The 14,216-nt window shown below is 56.0% G+C and overlaps 1 protein-coding gene across 4 annotated transcripts in view; it reads left to right on the top strand.

Annotated features, from left to right (window-relative positions):
• Window positions 1–14,216, top strand: part of KCNH2 (potassium voltage-gated channel subfamily H member 2) — a 62,565-nt gene that overhangs the window by 17,430 nt on the left and 30,919 nt on the right. For 3 of the 4 annotated variants that reach the window (XR_003516573.1, XM_027574576.2, XM_027574575.2), the window contains exon 1: window positions 12,645–13,022. The exons of the other annotated variant lie outside the window; for it this stretch is intronic. Coding sequence is in view for 2 of the 3 variants with exons in the window: in XM_027574576.2 (XP_027430377.1) it covers window positions 12,947–13,022 (76 nt within the window). In the remaining variant the exon portion in view is untranslated. Of the gene's footprint in view, window positions 1–12,644; window positions 13,023–14,216 lie in introns of those variants that run through there. 4 annotated transcript variants of the gene reach the window in all.

The raw sequence follows: 14,216 nt of genomic DNA, 5'->3' as shown, positions 1-14,216 counted from the left end.
GGCAGTGGGAGGGGGCTCTGTGGTGCTGGCCCTTGCCCCGCCCCTGCCCCACACACAATGGGACAGGAACAAGGCAGGCTGGGAGGCTCTAAAGCCTCGGCTCCATGCCCGCCCAGAGGGTGGGGGGCCGGACGCCTGGGTTCCGCTCAGAGGACTGGGACTGATAAGTGGGAAGCCAGGTGTTCTTGGAGCCCTGGGGCTGGAGTGCAGGAGCAGGGGTGTGTGTGTGGAGGGGTAGGTGGGGGTCGGGGGTAGGGGTGGGGTTGGCAGGGTGGACAATCGGGGTCAGAGAGGTTCTTGTGTGTTGTCTGGCCAGAGCAGAGGACTTCCACCTTGCCCTTGCTGGCCTTGCTCTGAGGGGTTGGGGGGGAGGTGAGCACCGTGTCAACATCAGGGGATGGTTCCCAGACTCTGAGTGACCACAGGGACCTCTCGGGTCACTGCAGATGCTCTTGTTCCCTGCCCTGTCTACAGCTAAGCGCTCCTGGGCCCCCACCTTGGAGTGCTTTGGAGGTCTTGGGGATACAGTTCAGCAAAGATGCAGTGACCCTTTGTCCTTGAGTCTGGCATTAGGGTATCCCTTCCCCTCCCAGCCCCAATTTCCTGGAACCCCCGCCCCCCCATGACTCAAGTGGGGGACACAAAAGAGCAGGAAGCTGCCATCCAGGGCCTCCACCCCCACCCTGTCATCCAGTGACGCATGCTTCCCTGGGGGTGGTAGGTCAGCAGATAGACCCAGCCGTCAGTGCCGAGCAGGGACTGCCCAACTGGGAAGATCTTGGAGCCCTAGCAAGAGCATGGGGCTAGGGAAACTACAGTTCCCAGAGTGCAGATGGTGCACCCCAGCTCTCTTCACGTACCTTGGGCAGTCGTGCAAACTGGGGTTTGTAGTTCTAAGCCGTCAGGGGGCTGGAGAAAGTCCGTGAGCTGGGGCATCTGGGTCTGCAGGGGTCTGAGCCTCGTGGATGTGAGACCACAGAGACTAAGAGAAACCGTGGGCAAGAAACAGAAGTGCAGAGACTGGGAGAGGCAGACAGGCAGACAAACAAACACGTAGATTTGTGTTGGCTGGACTCCTTTGAAAAGCAGTAGAGGATAAGATTGGGGTGGGCCTGGGTGGGAGCCGGGCAGGCGGATCAGCCGGAAGGAACAGGCTGTGCTGCGAGCTCTGGGGTCATACCAAGAAGTTAGGGTCGGCCAGTTTCGGGGGAGGAGGGCGAGGGGACCTCGGAACCATGGAGAGGCCTGAGCTCCTGGACACCTGGAGAGCTTTGCTGCCCCTCTCTCACAAAGGGGCAGGTGGGAGTCAGAAGCACAAGGCCTGTGCTCAGTCCAGACCTGTCCCTAGGTCCCTGGAGCCTGAGGCTCCACCCCACTCACCCCCCTTTCCCAGCAAGGCAGGAGGCGGATCCAGGCCCCTACCTCTCAGACATTTTCACCAGACCCCACTTCTGGTTCCCATTCAGCCACTACCTAAAATGCACATGACAGGGAAGGACTCCTTTACCTACACTCCGGGTAATGGAGCAGTGGCTGGCCTCCTCAGGGACAAGGTGACAACAAGCATCAGATGCTGAGTCCTCCAGAGCACTTGCCTGCACCATTTACCAAGCCACTCCCTGTGGTCTCCTGACCTTGGGACCGCCCCTCCCCTTTGTGCTTCCCACTGCTGCTAGAATCATCTCAAAAAGCAGGGCTTACCTCTTGCCCTGGCCCTCCCTGAAACCTTCCACCCAAGGCCGAGGCCCAGCACCACCCTGGCCCAGCCCTCGATCTCCCAAGTATGCTGCTCACACCTCCTGTTCCGGACAAAGGGGCTTCCTCATCGATCCCCAGACGGTTTTCAGGCCCTTGCCTGTTGCCGTCCCTCGACCTCACCCTTTGCCCTCTGACTAAAGAGAATCTTTCTTCCTCTTCCTCATGGCTCAGCCCTGGCAGCTCTGGAGGTAACCTGCCCAGGTCTCCCTTCCAGAGAGAACCTGCTACAGGAACTGCCCGCCTTCGGAATCTGCCCAGGGTTCAAGGCCCACATGCTTCCCTGGAAGCTTTAGTCTCTGAACCGTGGGGGGTCTGTGGGCTCCCCACTTCTGCCCAGCCGGCACTCCTCTGTGGCCAGTCTTGATGCCGAGCCCCTGTTGGCCTGGCAGAGAGCTTCTCAGAGCTCACTGTGCTCTGAGCCTCTTCCTCGCTGATTCTTCTTCCTTCTCTCCTTCCATAAATATCAGACCTGCCTCCTGTTCTGGAGGCTTCCCCTGCCTCCCCATTATCTTTTGCAGACACGACCCCCGATCAGGCTCTTATGAGACGTCCAAGATGGGGCACTTCCTGGCCACAAGGGGATCGGGGACAGTTCAACACTGATGTTGATTTGGGCCGAGGGAGCCATGGCAGAGGTTTTAGGAAGAGGAGAAAGAGTCAAAGGAGAGACAGAGAAAGGCTTTGTCTGGGAAAGTTTTCTTCTCCCACTTTTCCTAGGGCTGTGGCTGGCATTGGCCCAGTGTCCTAACTTCCACTGAGGGACTCTAGCCTCCCCAAAGCTCCCAGATGGGGAGATGGGGCCTTTCTCTTCCTCCCCAGGGCCCTGCCCAGTCTTGTCTCTCTCCACCTTGCTCTTTGTCTGTCATCCCTACTAGGGCATTAAGGCTTACGCGGCTCAGTGGCCCACTGCTCTTATTAGCAACTGCACTTTGAAGAGTAATTTCTGAAAAGACAAAATTTTCAAGACCCACAGACTTGAAGTTCCACTGAGAGGCAAGCAATTTTAGCTTTGAATTGTGGGATTTCAAGCTGGAAGGTCTTTGGGAGCCCAGCCCCTGGATCTCGGGGATTGGCTGTGTTCTTTGTCATTGGGAAGGCTGGTCCAGACCCCATCCCCATCTACCCTGGTCAGTGCAGGTGACAGACCCTTCTGTGGGTAAGTAGCCAGGCCCATGGCTCTTCCTTTAGAAGGAGGCAAATCTTTTTCCTGTCTTCCCTTCAAAGCAGAGCCCTGGGCAGGGCTTGAGATGGGATGCCCTGACCTTGGGGGAGGGAAGGCTCTGGCCTTGAAGTGGGTGTGTGGGGCTGTGGGGGCTGTGGAGGGTGGCGGGTGACGGGAGCGGAAGGCCCTGACTCTTTATAGCCCAACCCGGAGTTGTTCAGTGTGAGCTGGAAGTGCCCCACCCTCCCCACTATGAGCAGCTTCCTTCCTGCCTGCTGGCAAGGCCTGGGTGGGGAGCTGAGGGAAAAGGAGGCAAGGGAAGGGGGGGAAGCCAGCTGAGGGAGGGGAGCAGCCCTTCTTTAGTTTAGGAGCCTCTGTCTGATGTAACTCATGCTGTGCTGGGAGGTTGGGTTCGGAGCTGAGAGGTTTGCCCAGCTTCCCGATTGCAAGGTGGAGCTGGATATTTCAGGAAGGGCTTTGGACAGGGTCTGGGGTATTTAGGGCTCAGGCAGTGGGAGATGTTGCCTGCCTAAAAGGGGCTCCTGAGCGGGCACTGGGGAGCCATCATGCAGCCCCAGCCCTTCTTGAGGAAGCCACATGAGGGCAGCAGAGAGCTGAAGAGAAGAGGTTGGAGCAAAGGCCCGGGCTCAGGCGTCCCTAGACAATGATACCCAGAATGAGCAAGGGCCCAGTGGCACGTGCCTCTGGGCCCAGCTGGAGTGGGGGTCCACATTAATCTTCTGGGACCCTGAAGTGGTTCATCTGCATAAGCCTGAAGGTCCTGATGATGACTCTGGGACCAGCCCACTCCAGGAGAACAGGGGTATCTTCTCTTGGGAAACCTCCCTGCTTCTGCACAGACCATACCAGGTAGGGTGAATCGAAGGCACAGGGAGTGATGTTCAGCACAGCCGGAGGCGTGAGCATCAGGGGCCATGGCTCCCGAGGGAGGAGGCAGTTGCAGCAGCTGCTGGGGAATTGTGGGAAGGAGTGCAGGGGCCTCATTCTGGAGCTTGTAGCTGCTGCCCCTGTCCCACAGGTGGGCTCCCAAGGGCACATTGACCCTTTTCTGGATACTCTTCTGTCTCCTGGCTTTCAGACTGGTAGGAAAGTGAGGGGGCAGAGAGACCTCTGAGAATCTTAAGACCTTAGCCTGAGTGACCAGTGACTGTCAGCCTTTGGGGGCTCCTGGGGAGTTTGCACTAATTTCCTGAGAGAGACCTGGGTATCTCCAGGCCTTGATTCTCCTGGAGGTTTAGACTCTTTCTGCTGAGCCACAGCCGTGAGCAGATTTTGTGCCCGTGCCTATGTGTGTGTGTGTGTGTGTGTCTGTGTTTGTAAGTAGGAACATGTGTGAGTATGTATGGATGTGTGTGAATGTGTTTATATATGAGTGAATATATATGTGTATGTGTGCATATGTGTAAGCACACATATCACACATACGTATGTGACCTTGGGCAGTGTTTCCTGGAGTTCCCTCCTTGACCTGCCTCCTCTTCTAGTCCCTGTCTCTTCAAAGCTAATTTGGACTAAGAACATCAGGATGGATATGAATGTTTTCACATCCATGGGGACTTGAAATTGCCCTTTGTTCCTGGGATCCAGAGTGACAATGGGGAGTTTTTAGGGTCAAGCTGAGGTCTCCTGAATGATGATCATGGGGGCCCCTGACTTAGGCGGTGGAGGCTCCTCAAAGAAGGCCACAGTTGTCAGGGATCAGTCTGACAGGCCTGCCCCTGTGCCCCCTCCGGCCTCCCCTCTTCTCTCCTCCAGTCCTTCAGCCTGGCCCAGTTTCCTGGTGTGGTTTCTGTGGTGCTGGGTCTCTTGGGAACTGGGTCTTTGAGCATCAAGTGTGCCCAGCCTGGTAATTCCATAGCAACCATCATGAGGACTGGCTGGGCAGAACCCCTTCCGCCTGCTTCTCAGGTGCCCTGGGGAGGGACCAGGCCCTCTCTCTAACCCAGGGTGAGAGGAGAAGCCTATAGATAGATCCTCTAGATTGATTTGTGAAATACAGAGACCCTGATCCCAAACCCTGATAGACCTTTAGCCATTGTGTTGTCTTCCTGCCCTCCCAATTGGATTATAAACCCCTTGACTCCCAGTGACCAGCAAACTAAAGGTTCCTGGTACATTTGCTGTTGATGATGATGTGGGCCTTTCTTGGGGTTCCCATTCTGTTCTCTGGCTTCCGAAATTCCAGCCTAGGCTGCTGTAGGAACTGGCCAACCTCAGTCCCTAGAGGAGCCTGACTTAGCTGCTGTTCTGCCTCGTGCATCCAGAAGAGGGAGCGCCTGAGCTCTTTCTTTTTCAGGGGAGAAAAACTGAATCCTCTCTTCTTGGACATTCTGGGCCCCTGCACATAATCTGCTTGTGCAATCACCTCCACACCCTCACCAGCTCTATCTTCCTACAAGAAGGCCCCAGTCTGGACTGCTATTATCCAGAGGGACAGAGATGAGGTGTTCTGGCCACTCAGCCAAATTTTCCCTAAACCCTGCTTTATAAAGCCTTCCCTTCCATTCCAGGCTTAAAATTATCTCTTCCTACTCTGAAGTCAAAGCATTTATGGTTTGCACCACTTCTTGCCACTTGGGATCTAGGACCATGTGACGTCTCTTGTTGGCTGCCATTCATTGTATTTAGCCCCTGCAATACATTATCTATTCACATTGAGCATTTTTTCTTCCCAACTAAGTGCAAACTTTTCAAGGTCCAGAGGCTGGATTATATGTCCTGTATTTCTCTAGGGCTCTCTTACAGCATGGGATACATACAGAGTGATGGATAATCATTTGTGAGTAGATGGGGAAGATGATGGAGTGGAAGACCTGGTTGGACCTGAGTTCTCTTTTCTGGTCCTTCACGTTGGTTGATGATTCATGGGGTGGGATAGCTACCCTTCAAGATGTGGAGCTAGTTTGGGGTTAGCATTCCCATGCTCATCCTCCCTCCCAAGCTGGGGGAGGCTCTGAATTCTGCCTGATGAGTTTAGCAGAATGAACAAGGAATAGTTCTGGAGAGCTGACATAGCTACTCTGTATCTAGAATTCTCTGGGTCTTGTATCTTTTCTCTCTCTCTCTCATACACACACCTTGAAATCCTGGTTTCTTTTTTTTTTTTTAAGATTTTATTTATTTATTTGAGAGAGAGCTAGCATAGTGGAGAGGCAGAGCAAGAGGGAGAAGCAGGTTCTGAGCAGGGAGCCCGATGTGGGGCTTGATCCAGGACCCTGAGATCATAACCTGAGCTGAAGGCAGATGCTTAACCAACTGAGCCACCCAGGCGCCCCTAATTCCTGATTTCTTTCAACTCTTGTTATATGTGGTATATAATCCCTGACCTGGTTTGGTGTGTGGAGTGGGAAATCACTTAACTAATAACCAGGAGAGCTGCTTCTTGTGCAGCTCTGTTTCTAACCTCTGGCACAAACTTGAGGAAGGATCTGCACTGCCCTGAATCTGTTTTCTCATCTAAAATATGAAAGTGTTCCCTTCTGGCTCTAATATTTCATAAAGCAACACAAACCCCCAAGGAAAAGCCAAGGAATTTCAAATGTAAAGTTCAGGGGAGGATTCATATTTTTTCCTTGATGACTTGGGTGGGGGTGAGGGATTAAGGCACTTTGGGGGCATAGGGAAGTGAGAACTGAGGCTTTGTAGCACCAATTGGCAAAACCAGCTCTTCCTTCACCGTATGCTGCCTCCTGTAGCTACTGTCCAGTTACGGATGCATTTTCATGGTCTGGGGTGACTGTATAATTCACTGTGTCGGGAGGAGGGCCCCTCTCTTGCTCACCTGAGCTGCCCTCCCTGGTTTCCTGCCGAGCCTGGCATGGAAGGATTTCAGCACCTTGGACAGAGACAGCCTCCCGCTCTGGGGGACCTGAGCAGCCAAGAGAGCTTGGGATCTCCTGCCAGGCCAGCTTCCCTGGCAGGGTGGCACCAAAGCGTGAGTTGCTCCTTAATATTTTTTAGTCTGTCAGAACATCCAAAAATAACCCCCCAGTCTATGTCAAACAGTGCACTGGTTTTGCAAACTCTGAGGGCGTTATTTAAGAACAACAACAGCAACAGCAACCACTATATCTTAGAACAGTGTCAGGTCCATAGTAGGTGCTTAGTAAATAATTATTTCAAAGGAACACATGCAAATTCAGCCTCTAGAAAGTGCCCTAGTTCTCCCTTTATAATCAGGTTCTCTCTCCCCATCAGTGCCTCCTATATCGTAATTCTGGAACTTCTACTACTCACTAAGTTCTGGAGCCTCACCAAAGCCCCTGCTTGTGTCTGAGGAGGCCGAGCTCCATCCTTAAATCATCCTTAGGGACAGATGGCTGTTAAGTTCTCAGGCAGAGGAAATTTAAACTGACCTCCCTTCTTTGTCGTTTGGGGGTAAATAGATCGGTGGGAAGACTCCACATCTGACTCCTGCTGGGATTTTGCTTAATGAAAATGTTCACGCCCTTCTTCTCTGTCCAAGAAAACCCTGCCCATCCAGGAGGACTCAGCCTTCCCAGGAAGCCCTCCTGGCTGCCCTAACCCACTCAGAGCCCTCCATCCTCTGAACTCCCCTGAACCTATTATCAGAAGCACAATGTCACACCAGATTGTTTTCATAACATTCATGCTCATTAGTTCTCCCCAGTTAAATGATGAACTCCTTGCAGGTGGAGTCTGTACCATATGTCTGTTTGTTTTCAGGAGACCCTATGGTGATGAGCACACAGCAGGCTTCAGTGGGAGACTGATGGGTCTGAGGGTGTTCTCACCTACCCTTATGGGTCCCCCACTCCACTTACTTTTGGTCTGAAATAAATATGTAGGATGGATCAGGGTGCTAGCTGTGGAGTAATCATTGGCCTCAAGGTCACCTGGATTAGAGGGCAGAGGCAGGAGTTGGAGATGGAGGTGGAGATGGGTACTGAGGGAAAATGAATGGGTGGGGAATGTGGTTGTGTAGAATTAAGGGAGTCATTCACTGTTGGGGCTGGAAGGGATCTCAGAGATCAGCTTTTTTGGTCTCCTCATTTTACAGGTAAGGAAAGTGAGATTTAGTGATCCTCCTGAAGTTACACAACAAACAGGCCCCTTTCCATCACCTCTGACCTGGTTCAAGTTTTTGACATCCCTCTCCTGGACTACTGCATATCTCGCTGTGGCAGATTGTATTTTTCCAAGGTGGTCACGCCAATAGATACCATCGCACTTGTTTTTCTCATGTCAGTGACACTCCTCCTTTGAGAAGTGGGGGGTCTTTGTTCCTCTCTGCATCTGATGGGCCGTGATTATGGCAGACGTTATTTTCTGTGATTTTTGAGGCTACGTTATTAAAGGTGGTACAGCTGTTGCCTGCACATCTCTTGGGACACTTGCCCTTCAACCCAGCCACCATGCTAAGAGGAAGCGAGGCCAGCCACAAGAAAAGTCCTAGCAGATAGCTAGCATCAACCACCAAACGTGAGCGAATGAGCCTTTCAGTCCTGATATGAGTGGCAGAGACACAAATGCCCCTGGTTGAACCTGCCCAGACGACAGGGACATGGGCAAAATAAATACTGTCATCGATTTAAGTCACTGGGCTTTGGGATGGCTCTTATGCAGCAATAAGTAATTGAAACACCTCATTTTTTGCCTCAGTTTCTCCAAGCTATTATGCACATTTCACTCATTCAACAGACCTTTATCAGATCCTGACTCTATGCTAGGATCTATGCAAAGACAAATATGATTTCTGTGTTCGTGGACAGTATGTTTCAGCTGCCACCACTGTTCCTATACGCCCACAATAAAATCCATACTCCCCAGTGCTCTATTAATGGCTCTAGCCTATTGCTCCAATGGCACCACACCAAACTGTTCTGTCCCCAGACCTGATCTTCATTCTCCAGTCCCGATGCCTTTGCTCATTGTTGTCCCCCTTCCTCCTGCCGTGCTTCTGCCCTGTCCCGTATTGACCTTCAGAGACTTGCTCTGAAATCTCCTCCCTTTGCAGGGACCTCCCAGACTCTTCCAGTTGAAAGTAAATGACACATCCTTGATAACCGCACAGCACTTCACACAGGCTACACCATTCTTTCTGTCCTCTGCCTTTCTCAAGCCTCAGTAGACTGTGAATCCCCAGAGGAGGGATCTTGGCTTATCCCTTCTATCCTCGCCTCCCATGGGGTCTGGCACACAGGGACCGGCACACAGGAAGCCCCCGGTAAACATATGTTGATGTCACTCGTAGAAGAACCGGAATTAGAAGTCAGGTCTCCTGAATCCTAGTGTCCAGCACCTTACTTGCTTCTTTTGACATCACCACGGCGGGGAAGAAGTCCCACCAACAGTGGGTAGCAGGTTGCTGGGAGACCTTGATTATGGGCTGGGGGTTGACAGGATTGCTGCAGGGGGACCTGCAGATGGCAGTGACTGCAGGGAGCTCTGGCTCCTGGCTAGGGGTCTGAGAGGGGTTGCCCTCCCTCCTCTGTCTCTCCCTTCCCTTTCTTCCTTGCTTTCAGCACGTCCAGAGTCCCCACTTTTGGGGACGCAACATGCTGCTGCTTTGATCTTACTTTCCTCCAACCCCAGTTCATAGCTGAAAACATCCCCCTTCTCAAGACTTAGTTGCACAGAAAAGTAAGCCCCCCCCCCCCCCCCATGTAGCCTAAGCTTCCCCTTGCACGGCAAGGGACAGTACTGTGTTCTACCTCCCCCAGGGTTCTGAGGAACCATTCCACTGTAAGATGTTTTCCCTGCGCCCATCTGACTGGAACTGTTTCCCAGGCCCCTGTGATTGTCACTTGCTCTCCTGGGCCCTCTTTTGGCTGTGTCTTGCCTGGCCTGCTCCTTGGGGGTCCACCAGCAAGCACAGGCTTTAATTTCTTATTTCCTTCCAGGATGTTCTGGCTTGACTCGCCCAAACTGAGCAGGAGCAGAGAGTGGGGTGGGCAGGTTGTTTTCCCCGCAGACTTTTCTCCCTAAACTGTCTCTTTCTGGGAGCTGGGAGGAGCCTCCTTGTCTTGCTGTCAATACAGCCTCTCCCTTCCCTCAGTCACAGACAGGCTGGGGGAGAGAGCTCTTCCCTGGAATGTCCTTGCAAATGGCTCTGTGAGCTTGAAGTGGGGTGGGTGGATTCTGGTTGCTTTAGGTTTTAAGGTTGGGCACTTTCCTCTTGCTCTTTGATCTGGGGGTATTGGAGGTGGGAAGCTGGTGTGTGGGGTGGGGGGCTGCTCTACATCAGGTTCTCTGTTGCCCTTTACCTCTTGGTGCCTGGTACCTGTGGCCCCAAGAAGGATGTCTTTGGAGACACCTCAGCCCCATGTCACAGCCTCTCTTCCTCATCCCTGTCTTTGGCTGTGGGGTGGCTCAGGGGGACTGCCTTCAGACCCTCCTCTCCAACCTCCAGGAAGTCAGAAACCTGCATTCGGCTTGACTTCTGAGTGAGTGTTTAAGTGTGTGTGTGTGTGTGTGTGTGTGTGTGTGTGTGTGTGTGTGTGTGTGAGAGAGAGAGAGAGAGAAAGAGAGAGAGAGAGAGAGAGAGGAGATTTGCTTCTCCTTAGCCTGAGGGAACAGCTCTCCACACCTGCCTCTATGCACAGGAGGAGGGCTACTCTGTGTTTAGTCTCTTCTCTTTTGGGAGGATCCGGGGTCCCTCTGATTTCTTCATCCTCCCATGGGATAAGAGCAGAGGCCTGTCCTGGGAACGTGTTACCACAGTGTGGACAGCTGGCCAGGCCAGATGACCAGCTTCCTTTCCTTCGGCCTTAGTCTGGAGAGAAGGGAATGCTGCAGGTGTACCCCCTTCATGTCCTCTCTCCTGGCGCCTGTCCGAGCTGCAGGCCCTTCCCCGCTCTCTCAAACCCCCAGCCTGGAGGGGAAGACACCTAACTCAAACTGGAATCAGCCTGGACTTAGGGCAGGCAACCCAGCATCCGGGAGTGGTCGTGGGGTGGGGAGGAGCTGGGCAGGACCCAGATGGGTTGATGTGCCTAATGCCAGGTCACAAAAGAAGGGGAGTTGTGCTACGGAAGGCCCGGGGCATCTTGGAGTGAGGAAGCTGCCGGAGGGAGGTGGAGAGGGCCGAGGGGATGACTGTACAGGCAAGAGCCTCTGGTCTTTTTTAGCATCAGCTGATGGAGCCACCTCCTTCTCTCCCACTGGCTGCCTCCCTGAGTCACTGCCCACCCACCAGCAAATAAAAAAGAGGTGTCATCTGCTGGCCAGTGGCCCCATCTGGCCCCAATGTTTGCATCTTTTTGCTTCTGGGTGGAAGGTGAGAGTCTGGGTAGGGTGGTCTCGCCAAGACCTCTTCCTCTGGGCCTTCCTCCTTCCAGACTCTGCTTCCTTCTTTGCCCTTTGTTCCTCCCCTCCCCCTACATCCCATGATGGTTCTCCCCGGTGACAAGACCCACCCCCTTGCTCCAAGGACAGAGGCAGCTGCAAGCGCTCAGGGGCCCCCACATGGCCCCATCCATCTAGCCGGGTCTCAGATCTCGGCTGCAGGGGAGGGGACCCACGGCTGTCCATTCAGCGGCCCCGACGCCTCCCCACCGGCCAGCTCAGCTGTCAACACTCCGCCTCCATGCCCTGGCCTTCGCAGCGCCCTGCCTGGCTGCTCAGGCTGGGGATACCGCGCCCCAGAGACCCTCACTCAGACCCAGGCAGGCGGTGGGCAGGCGGTGGGCAGGCGGCGGGCAGACACCCTGCCTGCCCTTGAGCATCCTCAGGCCTCCTTGCCTAAATAAGGGAGCTGCAGCTGGAGCGAGCCAGCTGGCCGGGGGGGAGGGGAGGGGCCTGCGGCTAGGCCAGGGTTTTCCGAGGGGCTGGGCCGCAGCAGCGCCGCAGGGCCCCGAGCCCGCCGCGGATTGGGCCTGCAAGGCTGGCCCGCGCTGCAGAGGGAGGGAGGGCCACTCGCACAAGGGGATCCCCAGGCTGGAACCTCGCGCTCAGGGGCCTTTGATCCCGCAGCTAGGAGGCCGCAACTCGTGTCAGAATGTTACCTCTCTGTGCAGGAGGGCCCCCGAATAACCCCGGAGATCGGGCTGTATCTGTGTGTGTGTGTGTGTGTGTGTTGGGAGGTCACCTCTGCTCAGAGTGCATGCCCCTCCTAAGTCTCACCCATCCTTATTCGCGCCCCACCCGGGGCCTCCAGATTATCTTGCCCTTCGCATTTCCCGGATCTCCCCTGACCCTGGGCTTGTCCTCCCAGGGCCCAGGTCTCGCCCATGTCACCTACGGCAGGCTTTGAGCGGATGTTGTGTGTACCCAGCGGGTGCTTGGCGTGGTGGGCGGCCAGGGCAGTAAGGGACCAGCCCACTCCAAGTCAGGCTCCTCAGCCCTTCCAGTCGGGGGTGGGGGTGGAAACCCCCAGTGCCCTCCCTGGCCGTCTCAAGGCCGGCCGTCGCACCTGTCCTCACTGTTCCCCTACCTAGGGGCCCCTGCCCCCTCTTTGGAGCGCGCGAGTCCGGGGGCTCCTGGGCTGAGCGAGGGGCTGGGGTGGGGGGAGCCCTTGGCGCTGCTCAGCCAATGGGAAGGGCGGGCGCACGGGATGTGGGGGGGGAGAGGGCGGTGCTGCGGGCGCGCGGCGGGCGGGAGGGGGCCGGGAGGCGGGGGCCGGAGCCCGAGGGGCGCGCGCCGCGTTAACCCTTCCGCCGCCGGGCCGAGCCGCAGGCGCAGCCGGAGCCGCGGGCGCCGGAGCGGCTGTCGGCGCGGCGGGCGGGAGCCGGGAGCCCCGCGCTCGGGCAGGCGGAGCGCAGCGCGGGGACGCGGCGGAGCGGGGCCCGTGGCTCGGCGGGGGCCGGCAGACAGGTGTGCGGGCGGCCGGGCGGCCCGAGCTCAGGCGGCTCCAGGCCCGGCCCGCGGTCAGGAGCCGGGAGCCGAGCGGGGACCCCGCGCCCGCAACCCAGTCCCGGCCCCGCCCGTGCTCTGCTTGGCCGCGGGGTGCGGGGATCACGGCCGGGCCGGGCCACCCGAAGCCTGTGTTGGGCCGGGCCGGGCCGGGGTGGGTGGGGGCCCGCCCGGCCCGCCCATGGACTCAGGATGCCGGTGCGGAGGGGCCATGTCGCGCCGCAGAACACCTTCCTGGACACCATCATCCGCAAGTTTGAGGGCCAGAGTGAGTGGGGGAGGGGGCCGACGGGGAGGGGGCGCTGGGGGCGGGCCGAGCTCTCCCAAGTGTGAATGGAGGGGCGTGCCCGGGGCCGTGTGCATCGGGCTAGTGCAAGTCAATGGGGGCTGTTGGCCTCAAGCCGCGGGCCAGGGGTCGTGAGGGCAAGCTTGGTGCCGGTGGCCGTGGGTTTGGGGCCAAAGGGACTGTATTGGGGCGCAGGGCGGGAGGTTCAGCTCAGGCTTGCGGGATCCGGGAGTGTGTGTGACATCTCAAGTGTGCAGGTATCCGTAACTCTGGGTGCCTGGATGTGGATGGGGCTGTGTGGGGGCAGGGACAGAAGATATATGGTCCAAAGTGTGAGACACTAAGTATTGTGTCTGAGCCGTCTTGACTGTGTTTTTGAGAGACTGAGAGCCAAGAGCTTAGAGTGAGTGCCCAACCTGCTCTTGGGGTTGTAGGTGTAAGCCCATGAGTTCCGTCCTGCATGGGCGGTGGGGAGGAATCTTTGACAGAGCTACAAACTGTGGACTCCCAAGTGAGAGGGTGTCACAGCCTGAAGCTGGGCTTTAAGGGTCTAACAGGCCCAATGCAGTGTCCCCAAATTGCTGATTTTCCTGTCCTGAGCCCCTTTATGGGGACTACAGCACCCCTAAGGCTGGCCCAGTAGGGAAGGCTTCCAGAAGTGTCCCAGGCTAGGTGAATGTTCTGGCGTGGGTGTTTGGTCCTCCCAGCATGCATGTGTCCGTCTCCAAGGCTGCATGTGCCATGGTGGGTGTGACTGCCAAGGGCCCTGGGAGCAGGGAGCGGGTGACATTCCTTGCCCATGACCCTGTGAGCACAGGACAACGTGTGCTTGTAACTGTGGTTGGGGGAGGGAGGGATCAGTTTGATGGGCAGCATTGTCTGAAGCAGAGGAACAAGATGATCCTGAGGGGGAGGAGACCAACACGGTGGAGGGCCACAAGGTGGGGTCTTTCCTTCTCACAAGCTCCAGAAGGCCAAGGAGCTAGGTATGGAAAGAATCTGGGCTAGGATCTGGGGGCTTGGCTTCTGGCCCCACCTCTGCTACTGACTGCCATGTGACCTTAAGTGACTCTTGTCCAAATCTCAATTTCCACATCTGGAAAGGACAGGGTGGCCGAAGGAGCCTTTCAGATCCCTTCTGTGGTGGTATTCCAGGAGCTCAGGGAAGGGGTGGGG

The sequence above is a fragment of the Zalophus californianus genome, chromosome 12, assembly GCF_009762305.2.
Source record: "Zalophus californianus isolate mZalCal1 chromosome 12, mZalCal1.pri.v2, whole genome shotgun sequence".
Taxonomy (NCBI): Eukaryota; Metazoa; Chordata; class Mammalia; order Carnivora; family Otariidae; genus Zalophus; species Zalophus californianus.
Note: the sequence above shows the minus strand (reverse complement) of the source record. Positions and strands in the feature narration are given on the sequence as shown.